Genomic DNA, 19,324 nt, shown 5'->3' with positions numbered 1-19,324 from the left:
TTTTTTTAAAGACTGATTCTTAAACTTTTTTTGCATTAAACTAATTTGAGTTGGGTGCAGTGGCACGGCACATGCCTGCAATCCCAGCACCTTGGGAGGCTGAAACAGGAGGATCACAAGGTCAAAGCCACTCTCAGCAAAAGCTCCTGTCTCTAAATAAAATACAAAATATGGCTGGGGATGTGGCTCACTGGCCGAGTGCCCCTGAGTTCAATTCCCAGTACCCACCCAAAATAATGATGATAATAATAATTTGAGGAGGTTATATATATGTACATTCAAGGACATGGAAAGATGTTTAATATTAAAACCGTGGTCTGATACTACCATACTCATTAGTATGGCTAAAATGAAAAATAATGACGTTGTCAAGTGCAGACAAACATTCGAAGTAACTGTAACTCTTGTTTTTTGCTGATATAATAAATTAGCCATTCTGGAAATGGTTTGCCAGTTTGTATAAAGTTAAACATAGCGTTTACCATATGACCCATCTGCTCCATTACTGGTAATTACATTTAAACATGAAAACATAGACACACACATACACACACACACACATCTCAATGTTCATAGAGGTTCTATTTATAATTACCCAAACTGTAATCTATAAACTTACTCAATGTCATTCAGTGAGAGATTATATTATGAAACTGATATGCCCATTGATACTATTGAATATGATTTGGCATTAAAAAGGAATGAATTATTAATATGTGTGCAACAACTTGGATGACTCTTAAAAGGCATGAAGCTGAGTGAAAGAAACCTGTCCAAAAAGCATATATGCTGTTTAATTCAATATATAACACTATAACATTCTTGAAGTGACAGAACTTTAGGGATGAAGAATAGATCAGTGGCTACCACAGATTGTAGGTAGGGAGGGCTTCTATAAATAAATGGTACAAAGGAGTTTTATATCTTGATAATGGTAGTAATTATACATATTGATACATATGTTATAATTCATAGAACTGTATGCCAAAAGTAGCTTTGCCAGATGATAATTTTTAAAATAAGATTTTTAAAAGTACATGTCCTTGGACTTCTTCCCCAAAGATTGCAATTCATTTATACTGTGAGCTATGGCAGACCACATATGAAAAATTCAGATTCAAACATTAATAGTAAGAAACCTAGACCTGTTTTTAAGTCTTTTGTCAATCAGGTCTCTGTTGAACTAATAAAAAAGAATGTCCAGAATAAGAATAGAGATAAGAGAAGTGTCTGTTAAGTTTCTCCTAGGTCCTCACAGAGACCAGAGGTGTATACCCATTGGGTTAAGTGTACAACCCTTGTGGTTGGAGTAGAAGGTACTGTGTGAACACATTCGCCTTCTGAGAAAATTCTTACTGCAGTTACATACTTCCAATGTTTAATTTTCTTCCTGTGCCTTGGTACCCCAGCAGTCTTCACCAAGTCCTATGTTAACTGGGGTTTATTCAAGGAATCTAGATATAATATAGCACATATATTATTAGTATATTTCAATACAGGATATTTAGACTTTACATGAAACAAACAGCAGTTCACCAATATGGTTTGTACAGAACATCTCCAAACATATTCTTTCTCTTTGAGCTCTATTCTTAAATATTAGAAATTAAATAGGTGAAGTGTCTTCTATCCCTTCCTTTGGCATCTAAAGGAGCTGTTATTTCTTAGCAAACACTCCACAACAGACTTTGTCCCAACATCTTTCCTTATTCATAAGAAGTGATTATAGGAATATTGACCATAAGAATATTGCTTGTCTGAAAAGATAAAGGCTGATTCAGTTAGTGTAATTGGTTGTAAAGTGTGTGATAAAATGATTTGTACAGGCTGACTACGTTGCACCAAAATAAAATAAGAATATGCCTCTTTTGAATTTGAAAGGGGATAGTCTGGATAGTCTTTGTTACATATGTGTGTATTTTGTTTTGAATTTAAGGCTTAAAATGTGCAAGTTGTTATTTATTTAGCTGGCCACTAGATGGTGTGGTTTGCTAAAAGTTTTACCCTTCCCTCAGCTTTAGAATTGAAACCAATTTCATGGAGTGCGAGCGATTTTCTTAGATCCTATCTTCGTGATTAATTAGTATAATTATCTTAGAAGTTTAAAATTGTAAGTAACCTGAGAGTTAGATAATCAGTGTAGCGTAATATGGACTAGAATCCCAGTCTTACTGAAATCTCACTCCCTGCTGATACAGTGTTTTTACATAAAAGTATGGGGGAAAATGTTCTTAAAGCTCTTCAATTGTTGATAATGAGATTTTTTCAGAATAATAACTAGCACATAGCATGATACCCAAAAGAAGCTTTGTCTGTATAAACATTTTTTAAATGTTTATCTGAAATTTTTAATTTTCCAAAAATGTGTTCTCTAGTATACAGTAAGTCTTTAATGAAATTTTTTTGGATCTTCTGCTATAGCACTTATACGTATTGCAGATAAGTGTACCAAATCCCATATCTGAGCTCAGACCAGGCCAAAGAACAGACACCATAAGTGAAATCAGTACACACAGCTAATTGTAAAGTTGAGGATCCAAGACAGGTGGTCAGTTCTATCCCATCAAAGCTCACCATAAACAAAGCTGTAGGTGAACAGTGTTGGGTTTATTGACTCATCACAGTGATCAAGACCATGGCGAGCATGGAAGCGTCTCAGTAAAAGGAGCAAGTCTTCTAGGCAGTGGATCTGGAATAGAAAGTAGATGTGATTTGTCAAAAAAAGAGATTTCAAGGCTGTGGTGGGTAGTGTAGGTAGGTGGGGTTAAATTATGGGAATTAAGTGTTTTAGGCCTGCCACAGTCTGGCTGGGCACACAATCACGAGCCACCACACAGCTTGTAGATTCAAACAGCAACTCTTTATTCCCGAACTCACACCAGCCGTCTACAATCACGTTCTGGGGAAATCCACGTTCTCTGCCCAAATCCACATTCTCTGGGCTTCTGTCTCCCAAAAAATACTGTCTGAATCCCGTGAGAACTCAAGGGGAACTCAGGCAGCAGGATACGCCCTATTCCCAGCAGGAATAATCTTAAACCTTAAACCTGGAACCTAAACCGAGAACGCCCTAATCCGCCTTGGTCCTTGAGCAAGGTCACCTACATTCAATGTCACTGCAACATGGGGTACGCTGGCAAGGAAATTGTCATACCTACTTGGCTAATGGCTCCCATCATAGGCCCTTGTATTGTAAGGACTCCAGCCTTATAGGGAGTTGGGATACAGGTTTTTGCTTATTTTTAAAATAGTATTTTTGGAAGAATAATAAACAGGTTATACTGATTAATTGCAAGAAAGGACAGCTAGATAAAGGAGGCACTTGCTTTTTACTTCATTCCTTTTGAATTTTGTATCATGTTCTGGTATTACCTACTTTTAAGATAGATAACAAAACAAATGATTTTTGTATAAGATATACTAAGATTGTATATACTTAGATCTTATATACTAAGATTCAGTCACATCCTTGGATACTTAATTTTATGCTTTTGTTGATAAACTCTTTCAGCAGCTATGTTAAATAGAAACTGCTTTTAAATACTAAATAATGTTTTTATGTTTTGTTGATATCTACTCTAGGTGCAAAAGTCAAGAAATAAGCAAGTACGAGAGTTATTCCCAGATGGTTTTAGTATTCATCATGCAGGAATGCTTCGGCAGGACAGAAATTTAGTTGAAAACTTGTTTTCCAGTGGTCATATCAAAGTCCTAGTCTGTACAGCTACGTTAGCCTGGGGTGTCAATCTCCCTGCTCACGCTGTTATTATTAAGGTAGGAGCTTACCTTCTTTTGATACAAATTTGTGTGTGTGTTAAAACAAACCTATGGATTGATTTATTTAGAAAAATATTGTGATTTGGCTGTTTCTTTGACATTGAATGTTAATTTATATAAGGGAAAAAATATTTTCTCCAATAAAATTCAGTTTATATTGTAAAAATTTAACTATCACAGATGATGAAGGGATTAGTTAAAGTACACTTTCGAGATCTTACTGTATTTGCCCAATTTCAGTATGCAGCTCTTCAGGATTATATTTATGTGTACTTATGTAAATTTTTATTAACTTTTCCTTATCTAGGGAACACAAATATATGCTGCAAAAAGAGGCTCCTTTGTTGACCTTGGAATTTTAGATGTCATGCAGATATTTGGCCGAGCTGGACGACCACAATTTGACAAATTTGGGGAAGGAGTCATTATAACAACACATGATAAACTCAGCCATTACCTCACTCTGCTCACTCAACAAAACCCAATTGAGAGTCAGTTTCTGGAAAGTCTTGCAGATAACCTAAATGCAGAGGTAAGATCTGATCAGTCAAAAGTTGGGATAGAATCGTCAGCTTTAAGAATAACGATAAAGGTTCTGTTGGTTTTTACTTTGTAGTATTTAGGAATACAGATTATGCCATATAGTCATAAGACAAAAGAGGCTTGCGGGGGGGGGGGGGTCGGATATTGTTGATTAACTCACAGCAGTATAAATGTAGACAACAATACTGACAGGAACTCATTGTTAAATGACCATGCTTTCAATCTATGAGGTTTTGCTATAGATCAGAAATCCAATCTAAAGTTTACAAATCAGGGAAACAGAAATAGCAATAACTGATATTTTTAGTGCTCAATTGATGATTAATATTTGTATGAAGTTTTTCTAAGTTTTATGAAGCTTTCTTGTCTTTATTAGGTCATTTGATTAACTTTGTTATGTAAAATGTGATTGCCTAAATTGAGCAAGAGTATAATCTTTTATTTCAAATGTGTGTGTGCAGGCATGTGGGAGTGTGTGGGGGGAGACTTTAATAATAGGATTTAAATAATGGACCCGGAAAGCATAGGTAACATCTCAACTGGTAAAAAAAATAAACATTTTACAATTTAGAGTATATATATCAAACTTTCAAATGAATGTTCAAAGTTCAGTGCAATGTTTTCATGACAGTTTTAATGACTGCACAAGTATTCAACACTTTCCTACCTCAGTATCCTTTTTTTTAAAGTTAACTCAAATAATATAGGTAATTTAGGTAAGATGTAAATATTGAATAAATGAATGAAATATTCACAATCATATTCACAATCAAATATTACTTATTGTGTGCAAGTCTATATGGAGTACTTCTTAAACAGCTTATAGAAATTCTATTCGGGTTATTTAGAAGACTCTTTATAGAGAATGAAAGACACACTCTACATTATGTAGTTCTTCTGTTAAGAAACATATAGTCCAAAAGGAGAAAAAAAAGACATGGAAAGAAAATGACAACTTCCATAGAAGTACTTGGTAGAAGGAGAAAATATGTTTGACCTGGGGCTATCAAAAAAGGCTTTTTTCAGGATGATAGTAAACTTAGTCTGAGTTCAGAGGATAGATAAGTTTTGGAAAATAAGTTTGAAAGTAAGAAAAAAAGCATGAAAAGCACTGGTTTACCTTAATAAAATTACAGGACAACAAAAAGAGATTAGAAAATAAAATTTGACTCCAAAGAAAATATTATCATAGCTCAATTTTGGTCCTCATTGCCTACCCTGATTGCATGGTGTAAGTAATTAGGTCTGGGCCAATAGTGTTTATAATGGGATAAAATCTATTACTGTAAAGTGATGGTAATAGTAGCATAGGCTAGAGACTGCTGGGTGCTTCATGTACATTCTCTTATTCTGTCAGACCTGCTAAGTAAATATTATCCTCAGAGAGATGTGTAACTGCCCAAGGTCACTAAGGTATAATTTTTAGAACTAATATTCAAACTGAGGTCTATTTAGCTCTAAACAAGATCTTTTTATTGTTGCTTAAGACTTCTGTAATCTTATTAAAAATGTAATAAGTTAAAAAAAATACATTACCCTACATTAGGATTCTCCCTTCTTTTCTTCTAAAACCTGAACTAAACATGTTCCAAAATGGTAGCCATAATTTCTCTTACATTTACAGTAAAAAAGAAAAAATAATCCTGTTTTTCTAAAATTTTGCTTAAAGAGCATGTCAAGGAATACTAAATCTTAGCCAACCTAGAATTAGTTCTTGATAGTTTTTGTAAGTGGTAGTCACAATGTGTTGATGTTATTATGCAGAAGACACAAAGTAAGTAAAACAATGCTCTTGTCCTCAGGGAACTCTTTCCTGGGGACAAAAATGTAGCACCAGTGAAACTGTTTGATCTAGCCCTGCGTATAAAAATAGCCCTTAAGTTCATCTCATATTAATTAAAGTACTTGCTAGAAATGTCATTTTCAGAAATGTCAACACACTCTGAGCACAATTCCATTTAGTGATATAAAGGGCATTTAAATAATGAAACATATAGATTGAAATTTTTAGTTACTATAATGAAGTATAGCCATTGCTAAACTTGCTCATATCTTGGTTTACTGGAAGAGCTCCCTGTTAACAGTAAATTTTCCTGTTAATGAAACAAACTCCTTTAAATTATAGTTGAATGTGAAATTAAACTTAGTCATCTGTACACATCAAGTGTGAAATTGGTTTATAACATAAATCTGTGCTGCATTCTTAATGGATTTGTAAGTCCTTAGACTGCAAAAAATCTTCGCAAGACTCTAAAATATCACTAATCAACATAAAGGCTATGTTAGGATAGTAATGTTGCCTTTATTAATATATTTGATTTCATGAATATCAATTTTGACCATGAATTTAGAAAAACTGGAGAAAATATTTTATGAAGTATAATTTAATGCAAACATTTTATGAGACATCTTTGCTGATTGATGCCTAATGGGGCTAGCTCCATAATGCTAAAGTTGAGAAGTAACAAATCCCTTTCCTATAAAGAGCCACTTAACTTTGCACTGTGAGAAACACTGATATATGTGTTTCAGGCTAATTAAAATGTATTCATGTTGCTCAGTGTATATTCTGTTCTAATCCCTATATTCCATACTTTTTAACTTTGTTAATTATTCTATATCCTAACATGTACATTCTTTGTGTACACAGAGTTCTTGTCTCTTCAGGATGTTGTACATATACTGGCTCTTGAGTTAAAACCTCCACAGTCTGACTACCCTTCCTACTTCCATTACTCCTCAACATAGGCCTTCTGCCCTAGGAAGCTATTACTCTACTCACTTCACTTAGAAAGGCCCAATTTTCTTTTTTATGAAATATAGATGCTCTCATTGTGAAAATTCAATAAGTGCCTGTTCCAAGTTGGTAGGCAATATAGTATCACTATTTTCTGATAATCCCTTCATATGTAGCCCTACTTAAGCAGTTCATATATAGATATAAATACATATATGTATCTATATATACATACATGCTCATGATTATATTTGCTTATTTAGTTTCTAAAAACTATATAAAGTTGATAGAAACCATATGAATGGTTTTAACTAGTTTTTTAAAACACACATATAGTAAAAATAAATAAGGTAACCTTAAAGACTAAAGTTTAAATAGATAAATATGAAGTGACACTTGAGTCTGATTTCTGAATTACCAAATTTGGAGTGGATTTTATTTTTGTTAAAGAAGAATAAAAGTTATTACACTATACACTAATGCCACTTTTACATGTTATATTTTTGAGAATCTGGTATGTGCTAGACTCTGTGGGTGTTGGGCTTCTATTTGTCATCTTAATTACTTATACATGCCTCACCTCCATAACTAGAGAAGTGAGGTCAGGGACCATACTATTTGTTACCATATCCATTGTACCTTAAATAATATACAGGCTTTTTAGTGGCTTGTTATGATTATGGAGATAAATGAATAAATTTCAAAAAGAGGGAGTATGGAAAAAATACAAGTTTTATGAAAGGCTCCTGTATCAGATAGCCACTAGGGGACAGCAAATATTTTCAAGAAAATTTTTATTTTTGTCACTAGGTGGCATTCAAGGATTAGTCTCAAAATAAGGTATACCTTTACATTTATTTTTCTGGATAATCTCTTCCCTTTTAATGAATTATTAGAAGATTTCCATTACATGATCTAATTTTTGATACCTACTTTCTCTTTTAATCTTATAACTAATAGCAATAGGTAATTATTAATGTTTATTTGATAAGTCTGATTTTTAAATTGTCCTTTATAAAATTTTTGTCTCTTGAGATTTGTATAGTATTTTAAAAGAGCATCATAAGGTCAAAAGGGAATGAATATAGGTTGTTATTTTAAAGTAATAACATAAAGTAATAAGGGAATATAGGTCACTATAAAAGAATATATGGGTTATATGACAATACAGTTTTGACTTGCAAATAATGAAATCAGAAATAGGTGAGACTGTCAGCTATTTATCCGTATCATCAAACTAGTTTTATTTACCTAAGCAGACTGGAAAAACTGTTTAAACATCCTACACAACTCTCTTATTGGCTTAATTTTAATTCTTACTGCTTTTCATTTTCTGAAAAGCCTTACAGTTTAGATTTAGGAAATGTACTTATTTACCTATAGTATGGATGGCTTGGTCATTTTTAAGTAAACTAGTGGAAATTTAGAAGTAAATAGGCAGAATCTTCTTACATATTTTTACTTTTGGTTGTCCCACTTTTTAAATAACAAATACTATGATGTAATATTATAGTGAAAATTATATGCTGCTGTATCTCATCTTCAATTTACTCAAGATAGCTAAATGTACACTTTTTTGTTGTTGTATTTTGTTTTGTTTGGTGCTCGGGATTGAACCTAGGACCTTCTGCATGCTAATCATGTACTGTACCACTCCCAGTCCATCTACATTTTTATTTCATAAAAAAAGTTATATAGAATTAAAAATTATAGGGATTAAATCAAACATGAAGATTTTTATTTTCTTCAGTATTAGTACAAAAAGTGGCAGCATTTGTTTTCCTTCCCCCCCCCCCTCCTGTGAGTGAAAAAAACGGTTCAGGAACAAATTTATAGCTGTCAAGTTTCACAACTTTGGTTAATTGTTAAAGTAAAAAGGGTACTTTAAGTAAAAGCAGAATTACTTCCTATAAATCCCTTGCTTAAAGAACTATTTTAAGAATACATCTCATTAAAATTCTGCATTAATATCCTTATCTAATCATTTCTTTCTCTTTATTACACAGATCTTATATTTATTGTTGTGTTCTAAATTATTAACCTTTGGTTTTATTTAATAAATATATCACAAATCACTTCAAATGCTATATTAAACATTATATTTCCTTTCTGAATATAATCTAAACAATCATCCAATGATTACTTTGGTTCAAATGTTTAATTATCATATTTTCCCTTTGCTTAAGTTTACCAATTAAAAAAAACACCCTATTCTTGTATGATTTTGAAAGCATAAATATTAATATGTCTAAATACCAATAAATTTGCTTTGCTTTGTGCAGAAATAATTGCATTTTCCATTATATGCATATTGTATGTTTATACTGGCAGTCCTCTAAATGAGTATCTCTAAAGGTAAAAACTACCATTGTACCTTCTATGATTTTATTGATGACAGTGCACAGAATCAGGATAAAGATTGACAGAATTAATAATATTTCATTTTTTTTTAATAATGTTGAGTTTTATTTTTGAATCTTTATTCATTTTATTTATTTTTTTATGTGGTGCTGAGGGTTAAGCCCAGTACCTCACATGTGCTTAGACAAGTACTCTACCTATAACCCCAGTCCCATATTTTGTTATTTTTATTCTGGTACACTTACATTTAAACATATTCAGTCGTTTTATTATATAAAATGAAACTAAAACAAAATGGATACAGAATATGAAAAAGAATTAACAAATGTCAAAAATGTCCTTAATGCTATGTAGAATTAAAATCCATACAGGGAAAAATAATCAAATGTCATCATTGAGTAAGTTCAGTTTGGGAAGATAGCATTTCCAATGTATTATTCTCAATGAAATAAAGAGGACTGCTGTTTTCGTTAACTGAGAAGTCATTTCAATGATTGTGCTTACCTTCTTTAAATGTAGCACAATGTTCTATTTTGAAAACTTAATTTCTGGCAGAATGGCCTTTGCTGTAATGTTTATGTTTGACTTTAATGCATTACTTTAATTTCTGTTGTATTTTTGATTTGCAGATTGCTCTGGGAACAGTCACAAACGTGGAAGAAGCAGTGAAGTGGATAAGTTACACTTACCTTTATGTACGGATGAGAGCAAATCCATTAGTGTATGGCATCAGTCACAAAGCTTATCAGGTAGAAAACTCAAACTCATTTATTAAAAAAAAAAAAAAAAACACCTCAAACCTTCTTTTTGGTTCTGTACTCCTTTCATGATGTGAGGATAAATATTTGCTACTGTTGCCTCATCTGAAAAGAGTTATGGACCTACAAGAAAAATAAAGAGCCTTAATCGTTTTTTAAAATACACTAAAGAAAATTAAATTGGTTCCTTGTAATTATTTTGCTTTATTTGAATCTCTTTTCCCATTAATAATGTTGATATTTGTATCATTCTATTTTTCAGGTATATTTCTGTTAGATGTTAATATTTCACCATGATTTTTTACTCTGATACATTTAGTTTTAGAAATAACCAGATATAAGGAAACATATAGACCATTTTTAAAAATAGGCTTGTTATATACAATGTACTCCTCCTGTCATGTCCCTTCTATGCCCTATAGTGAAATTAAAAGATAGCATTAATGCATTATTGTCTTAACAGTTTAAAGTTTGAAGTCAGTTTCATGATTCAATGTGTATGCATAGACAGAGAATTAGATACATGTGATAACAGGTCTTCCTATGAGCTTTATAGTTGTGTGGTCCATGTGGCTTACAGATCTTGTCTTTTCTTTAGAACTATGCTTTATATACTGTAAATGCTTCCTAATTACAGATAAAATTCAATCGTAATGTAATAAAAACATTATTTCACCATCTTCATATGATATTTACCTCTGTTAAGTCAAAATTATTAAAGAGGTTGAGTCTAGCTCAAAATTATAGTTTTTCTCTATTTACCAATACACATACACACAAATATTGTATTGATAAATACACATACATATGCATTGTGTGTGTGTGTTTGTGTGTGTTTGTGTGTGTGTGTGTATTGGTAAATGCTATATATAAATATATGTGCATTTGTTATCAAAGCAATTGCCAAACTTTTGGGGTTTTTCTTTCATTTTTCCTTTTCTTGTGCAGTAGATTTTGCCATGGAAGAGTTGAAACTTAAGACTTAGGGGGAAAAAATTAAGAATAGTAGTAGCAACTAGTTCTGAAGCTGGTAATCTGAAATTCTTAGGTTTTTATACTTGGGTCTTCTTTACATAGAATTCCACTACTTTTCTGCTTCTCAGTTAAAATATGTGCTGATCTTCAAATGGATGTCCTATTTTATAAGCGATTTGTTCTGTTATAAAATATAACTGCATTATAATCTGATTTTATACATTTTTATATTTATTAATTTTTAACTGGTACTCTATAGACACACATAAAGGTGGGATTCACTGTGGGTTATTCATACATGTGCATAGCATAATTTGGTCAGTTTCTTCACTCAGTTCCTCCCTTTTCCATCCCTTCTCCCTTCCCTCTGTACCCTTTATCTACTCCACTCATCTCCTTTCTATTTTCATGGGACATTGCCCACCCCCTTTCCCTATTTTTTCAGTTCCTTAGTTAACTCTTGCTTCCACATATGAGATAAAACATAAGGCCATGACTTTTTGAGTCTGGCTTATTTCACTTAGCATGATGTTCTCCAGTTCCATCCATTTGCCAGCAAATGCCATAATTTCATTCTTCTTTATGTCTGAATAAAACTCCATTTTGTACATATACCATATTTTCTCCATTCATTCATATGTTGATGGGTACCTGAACTGGTTACATAACTTGACTATTGTGAATTGTGCTGCTGTGACTCAGCAATCCCAAAAGACCTTGCACTTTTTAAATAATGTGTCTCTAAATGTTCTCATCACAAATATGATCATTGTGAGAATAGTCAAAGGTACAATGAAAATTTTCTGAAGGACTAAAAATAAACAGGTACATGTATTTTCATGGGCTAAATATCCCTTGGAATAAGATAAACACATCAATTGATTTTTAAGTATTAGGTTAATATCAAAAGTTTTTTTGCAGTATAATGAAAACTTTAACATAGCTTTCTGGTATTTAAAAAAGAGGAATTTTATTTCATTCCAGGATTCATAGTTTTACTGCCTTTACAGTTCTATGTCTTAACTTTTTCTTTAACTTATATGTTTTGATTTTGTTGCTCTGTAAATTTGTATCTATAGAATTCTTATAGACAAACACAAATCAAGTAGTTTGGACCTTATATATATAGTATCACTTATAGCAAATATTTGCTGATAATACTCTTGATGCTGTGTTACTTATCTGCAGTTGGTTTCCTTTTGCCTCATTTTTCTGATTTTTAAAACTCTTTAAGCTGCCATAAAGATCTAAATTAAAACAAATGGCAGAAGTATTAACTCATTAGATTTCTAAGGAGTTTTACTACTTCTCCAACCCCCCATTAAAGGTCATATTTTACATTATTGCTCATAACAAGAGATTAATCTTCAAGACTTAGATGTGTATGGTTGTGCACTTGTACAGTATGGTTGTGCATGTATGTACATAGCAACAAGAATATTTGTTAGTATTTTGTATTAAATATCAATTTATACTTAGAAAAAAATTATAATAGTTTTAAAACTATATAAAAGTTCATTGTCAACTTCATTTTATTCTTTGTTTCTATTATTATTATAGACAAAATGGATTTTTCCACCAACAGTTGTGAAAATTACTAAAACAATAGAATTGTATTTTTAAGGGGATAACCATGCATTTATTTTTGTGTATTTTATCTTTGACAGGGGAAAGCATTCTTGCCATCATATCTCCAAATGACTGATAAAATAGAAGTATGGTTTGGTAATTTAAAGTGCCTATTTAAGTGTGGGAAGGAGAAGATGATGTTTTTTTTTTCCTTATACCTGATTCCCTGTGTCTATAACCTTAAAGATTATAAGACCACGGAAGAATAATATTGGTATCTAAAGAGACTGAACAGATTGATAATTCTATTATCCAAAAGACTATGCGGATTGATAATTTTAACGAATTTTAAAGCTTTCTTTATTTAATCAAATAAAATCTTTTCTAGTTGTTTCTTAAATGTATAGAATGTACTTCAGAAATTATAATTGAAAAATCTCTGATCAGCAGCTTCAATACTGGGTATATACCCAAAGGAAATGAAATCAGTATGTTGAAGAACATCTGTACTCCTGTGTTCATTGCAGCACTATCCATATTTACAAAGAAATGGAAACAGCCTAAGTGTTCATCAGCTTATGAATGGATAAAGAAAAATCTAATACCTATATACAAATGGTGCATTATTCAGCTATAAAATAAGACTGATATATTGTCTTTGCAGTAACAGGGATGGAACTGGATATCGTTATGTTAAGTGAAATAAGCTAAGTAGAAAAGAACAGGTACCACCTGATAGCATTCATGTGTAGAATCTCAAAAAGTTGATCTTACAGAGGTTGAAAGTAGAATGGTGGTTACCAGGGGCTGCAGAGAGGGATGGGGAGAGACTGATCAATGAGTACTAAGTTTTTACCATAAATAAATGATAAATGTTAGACTGATCAATGAGTACCAAGTTTTTACCATAAATAAATGATAAATGTTTGAAAGACAGTTATATTTAATCTGTTTTAAATATTACACAATATATTTTTGTATTGAAACATCACTTTACACCATTGATACATATAATTTTATGCTTCAAAGTACCAGTTCAAAATTAAGTTTTTAAAAGTCTAATTAAAACATCAAGAAAAAAATTTAACTTCCATAAATGGGTATTTGTTTGCAGGTGAGAGTTTTTTTTTTAGAATTGAAGTGTTTATATTTCTTTCCTGTAGATTGACCCAACATTAAGAAAGCATCGAGAACAGTTAGTGATTGAAGTTGGACGAAAACTAGACAAAGCTCAGATGATTCGTTTTGAAGAGAGAACTGGTTATTTTTCCTCAACGGATTTGGGTAGAACCGCCAGCCACTATTATATTAAATACAATACCATTGAGGTAATATTCTGAGAGGAACAAATGCAAAAATGTTTGTTTTTATAGGCAAATACTTTCTAGACTTCAAAATATATTAATAATGCCAAATAACAAAAGCAACTTATGAGCAAATACATTTATTTTATATGAATTCAGCAATATACTTTCAGTAATGACAAGAAAAAAAAATGACTTTAGATAGCAATGGTGCTCTTCTGCCATCCTGTTTCATGAACATATCCTAAACACTACATACACCTGAAATAGTTGAAGCCTATTGGTGAGTCTTATGGAGTGAATGCCAGAATGATTTTAAGCTGGAGTTGATAGCTTAATGATTTCCTTGAATAAAAAGTTGAAAACTTAATTGCATCTTAGTAAGAAACACTAAAGAAAAGTTTAAGAAACTACTAAAATTACCAAGTCAACCTGTTTGTACTAGATGATTAATTTAAGGAACTTTTAAGGCTAATTTTGACCATATAATTATAAGAGAATTTGTTGCTTTTTAACAACGTCCTGTTTAAGATGATGTGATACTTTAATATTTTTACTTTTAAAAAGCATATACATTTCTTTATGTGTTTTCATGTACATATATCAGTACATGTCAATACAATGATAACCCGTTGAGAGAATACTTAAATTTGAAGAGATTGAGATAGGTTAAGTTGAATTTTTATACTTTTTTCAATAGATAGTCAGTGTGTTTTGAGTTTTTTCTTAAATTCATTTTTGCCTTTTGTACATAAAGTTGTTTTTAAAATAGGAGAATAGAAATCATTAAAAAGAAAAACTCAGTTTATATGAAATCTCAGGTTTGTAGATTTAATATTTGCTTATATATAAAACAGGTTTCAGAAAAACACCTTTATGTGCTTACTGGGTTTTCCTCATTTTTTCAGAATAACCTATATGTGTATGACACTAGATTTCTGCAAGACCTCTTCATATATTATCTCAGAGCTGTGATTTGGTGGTTCCTCACTCCCAGACCTAGTCCTTCACTCCTTGTATCACCTACTCTCATCTCTCATTGTCTCTATGAGACAGCCTTTCTCATTTGTCCTCTTGCTAGTAGACTGCCGCCAAATTACACCCTAACACTTTGTTTTTTGCAGTTCTTTTTCAGCAACTCTAGCCCTGTAGTACCTTTGTCTTTTCCATATGGCCTTTAACTGATTTTTCTGTGTATTCTCGCTATTCATATTTTGAGACTCTTTGAATTGCATGTTGTCTAGTTATTTCCCTCTGAATTTTATATGATATATGTAAGCTTATAATTAGTAAATGGCGCAGATTTCCATATGCCTATACTGAGGTCAAGACCAGAATGTTATGTTGGACATTTTTAGACATTTAGTGTAGATTTCAATAATGATTTTACTGATCTTTTTTGGTTCTAATGGCTTTTTTAACTATGTTTAGGAGTGTTTTTTAATCTTTCATAAATTTGATAATATCTTTTGATCTTCTATTTTAATTAAATGTGACACTTACTTTGGTAGACCTTTAATGAACTCTTCGATGCTCACAAAACAGAAGGTGACATATTTGCGATAGTCTCCAAAGCCGAAGAATTTGATCAGATCAAGGTAAGATTACTTGAAGTTTCAGTCAGATATTACATAGACACATTTATTCATTTATGAAAGTTTGAAATTAATTGTTATTCCTGATAAAATATAAAAAAGCCATATGGCATATTTGGAGTATCAGCAGTGTTTTCTATTGTACAAGAAAACTCAGTGTTCTAGATAATAATATCATAGCATACCTAAAATCATGCTTTGCTTTGTATCCCAAATCAAGAAATTTAAATAGGTTTTGTATTAATGAATTTATCAAAAAATATATTCTATATGTTTTGGTTTATTTGCAATATAGTTCACTGAAGAAAATGTTAAGTAAATGCATGATTCAAATTAATAAAGAAATTAATATTTCTGTACCCATATTATAATTTAATGTTATTAACAGTGAAAACTTTAATACTTTGAAACAGTACTTCACAACTTTAAGCTATGATTGCATTATTTATACCATATAAAAATATATGACTATAATGAATGCATTTGAAGATAATCAAGTTTGCCCTAATCAGTTTGGGCAGAGGTTTTACCCTGGTCAAATAAAAAATGAAACCTCATCAATTGAAGGATGGTGAGGTCAGATGACTTATTTTTTGTGGCATATCAAATTTTTATGTGTCAATGGCAACTTTAATATTGGTGATGAACAATAAAATATAATTGTACCCACCTCAACATAATTTCATGTTATATTTTATAATTTACCAATGGGAAAATTACTGGGTTTTAGCTGTACAAGAGTAAAATATTACCTTATACTAAAAGGCAACCTTAAAAACATGCAATGTGGTTTTTCAATAAATTAGACCAAATATTACTATAAAAATATTTACTCTTCTAGGTCAGAGAAGAAGAAATAGAGGAGTTAGATGCTCTATTAAACAATTTTTGTGAACTCTCAGCTCCTGGAGGTGTAGAAAATAGTTATGGGAAAATAAACATCTTACTTCAAACTTACATCAGCCGAGGAGAGATGGATAGTTTCTCCCTTATATCAGATTCTGCATATGTTGCACAGGTAAGAATCTTACTCCCCATTTTCTCTTCTTTGTTTATCTCTAGAGACCAAGGAATTAATTCTGTTATTCTGTGAATACATTACTTTGAGAAATTCTATGAACTACTGTTACTCCTTAGAATTAAAGATATTGATTTGTACATCTTTTATGTAACCTGTGCTTGTAAATCAGGACTGGGGGTGAAAGTTAGTGGTTGGTTTGGCCTAGTAACAAATCTATCTTATATAAGGCCTAATATATATATATTCCAGTATGATAGGTCTCTGATTTTAAATATTGAATACTGAAAGAAAATTGTTCCCTAAACCTACAGCTCATTTAATTTATAACTTTTAAAAACTGCTATGGTTAAAAAAATTCTTCATATATTTAAACCGTCATGTGAAATAAAGTAAGTTATTTTTTGTCTTCTTTGTCTTTCATTTTCTTTTCTTTTTTTGTTTTGTTTTGTTTTGTTTTTGGTAATACTACAGATTGAACTGAGAGGCTCTCTACCACTGAAATATATCCTCAGTCCTTTTTTACTTTTTTCTTTTAATTATTTATTTTAGTACTAGGGATTGAAACCAGGGGCCCTAAATCACTGAACCACATCTTTAACCCTTTCTAATTTTTTATTTTGAAACAGGGTCTTACTAAATTGCTCAGGGCCTAGCTAAATTGCTGAGAATGGCTTTGAACATGCAATCCTCCTTTCTCAGCCTCCCACACAAGCACACCTGGCTTTATTTTTTCCTTTAAGACAAGGTCTTGCTACATTGCTGAAGCTGACCTTGAACTTATGATTCTCCTCCTCAACCTCTGGAGTTGCTGGGATTGCAGGTGTGTGCCACCATACCTGATTCCAAGCATACATTTTAAAAAAAAATTCCTAACCTTTAAAGTATATATTTTTATTATTTTTATCTAGAAATACCTTTATTAAGTTGAGAATTAAATTTTAATCTTATATAATTACGTTATCTCATGTAATCTATTATATTTGTAATTTTATTCAAAGATTTAATATAGAAAAAGTATGTTCTAAATTTTTTTGTTTTAAAATTCTTATTTTTATTTAAATGTAATGAATAGTGTTGTTGGGTTTTTAAATTTTATTTAATTATTTTAATTAGGTATACTGGACAGAAGAATGCATTTTGATTCACTGTACACAAGTGCAGCATAACTTTTCATTTCTCTTGATTGTACACGATGCAGTGTCATATCATATGTGCAGTCATTTATGTACCTAGGGTAATAATGTCCATCACATCCCACCATCTTTCCTTCTGCCTCCATATCCCCTCCCCTTCCCTCCCTCCTCTTTGCCCAATCAGAATACCTCCATTTTTCCCATGCCCTCCCCCATTATGGATCAGGATCCACTTATCAAAGAAAACATTCAGCCTTTGTTTTGGGGGGATTGGCTTTCTTTGCTTAGCATGATATTCTCGAACTCCATTCATTTTTCTGCAAATGCCATAATGTTATTCTCTTAATGCTGAGTAATATTTCATTGTGTATATATACCACAGTTTCTTTATCCATTATTGAGGGGCATCTAGGTTGCTTCCACCATTTAGTTATTGTGAATTGAGCTGCTATAAACATTGATGTGGCTGCATTACTATGTTATGTGGATTTTAAGTCTTTTGGGTAAAGACCCAAGAGTGGGATAGCTGAGTCAAATGATGGTTCCATTCCAAATCTCCGTACTGCTTTCCAGACTGGTTGCACAGTTATGCAGTCCCACCAGCAATGTATGAGTGTGCCTTTTCCCCCTCATCCACGCCAACACTTCTTGTTGTTTATATTCTTGATAACTGCCCTTCTGACTGGAGTGAGATGAAATCTTAGATTAGTTTTGATTTGCATTTCTCTATTAAAGATGTTGAACATTTTTTCATATATTCATTGATTTATTGTATATCTTCTTCTGATAAGTGTCTGTTCAGCTCCTTAGCCCATTTATTGATTGGGATTTTTTACGTGTTTTTTGAGGTCTTTATATATTCTGGAGATTAATTCTCTTCCAACGTGTGTGTGGCAAAAATTTGCTCCCAAAATGTAGGCTTTCTCTTGGCCTCATTAATTGTTTCTTTTGCTGAGAAGAAGCTTTTTAGTTTGAATCCATCCTGTTTATTAATTCTTGATTTTATTTCTTGTGCTTTAAGAGTCTTTTAAGGAAGTTGGAGCCTAATCTGATGTGATGAAGATCTGGGCTTACTTTTTCTTTTTCCTCTGTCAGGCTCAGGGTATCTGGTCTAATTCCTAGATCTTTGATCCATTTTGAGTTGAGTTTTGTGCATGGTGAGAGATAGGGTCTTAATTTCATTTTGCTGCATATGGATTTACAGTTCTCCTAGCACCATTTGTTAAAGAGGCTATCTTTTCTCCAGTGTATGTTTTTGGCTCCTTTTTCTAGTATGAGATAACTGTATTTATGTGGGTTTATCTCTCTGTCTTCTATTCTGTACCATTGATCTACATGTCTATTGGTGCCAATACAAGCCGTTTTTGTTACTATAGCTTTGTAGTATAGTTTAAGGTCTGGTATTGTGATGCCTCCTGCTTCACTCTTCTTGCTAAGGAATGCTTTTGCTATTCTGGGTCTCTTTATTTTTCCAAATGAATTTCATGATTGCTTTTTCTATTTCTATAAGGAGTGACATTGGGATTTTAATTGGAATCGCATTGATCTGTA

The 19,324-nt window shown here is 31.9% G+C and overlaps 1 protein-coding gene across 9 annotated transcripts in view; it reads left to right on the top strand.

Moving 5' to 3' along the window:
- Ascc3 (activating signal cointegrator 1 complex subunit 3) overlaps nt 1-19,324 on the top strand; it is a 355,403-nt gene that overhangs the window by 201,133 nt on the left and 134,946 nt on the right. For 8 of the 9 annotated variants that reach the window (XR_007351808.1, XM_048814518.1, XM_015499653.2 and 5 more), the window contains 6 exons: nt 3,583-3,774; nt 4,085-4,309; nt 10,048-10,167; nt 13,884-14,048; nt 15,536-15,622; nt 16,461-16,637. Coding sequence is in view for 8 of the 9 variants with exons in the window: in XM_048814518.1 (XP_048670475.1) it covers nt 3,583-3,774; nt 4,085-4,309; nt 10,048-10,167; nt 13,884-14,048; nt 15,536-15,622; nt 16,461-16,637 (966 nt within the window). In the remaining variant the exon portion in view is untranslated. The remainder of the gene's footprint in view (nt 1-3,582; nt 3,775-4,084; nt 4,310-10,047; nt 10,168-13,883; nt 14,049-15,535; nt 15,623-16,460; nt 16,638-19,324) is intronic. The other variant, XM_048814551.1, reaches the window with a different exon arrangement.

This window comes from Marmota marmota, unplaced genomic scaffold, assembly GCF_001458135.2.
Source record: "Marmota marmota marmota unplaced genomic scaffold, marMar, whole genome shotgun sequence".
NCBI classification, from domain to species: domain Eukaryota; kingdom Metazoa; phylum Chordata; class Mammalia; order Rodentia; family Sciuridae; genus Marmota; species Marmota marmota.
This window is presented reverse-complemented; position numbering and strand designations above follow the sequence as displayed.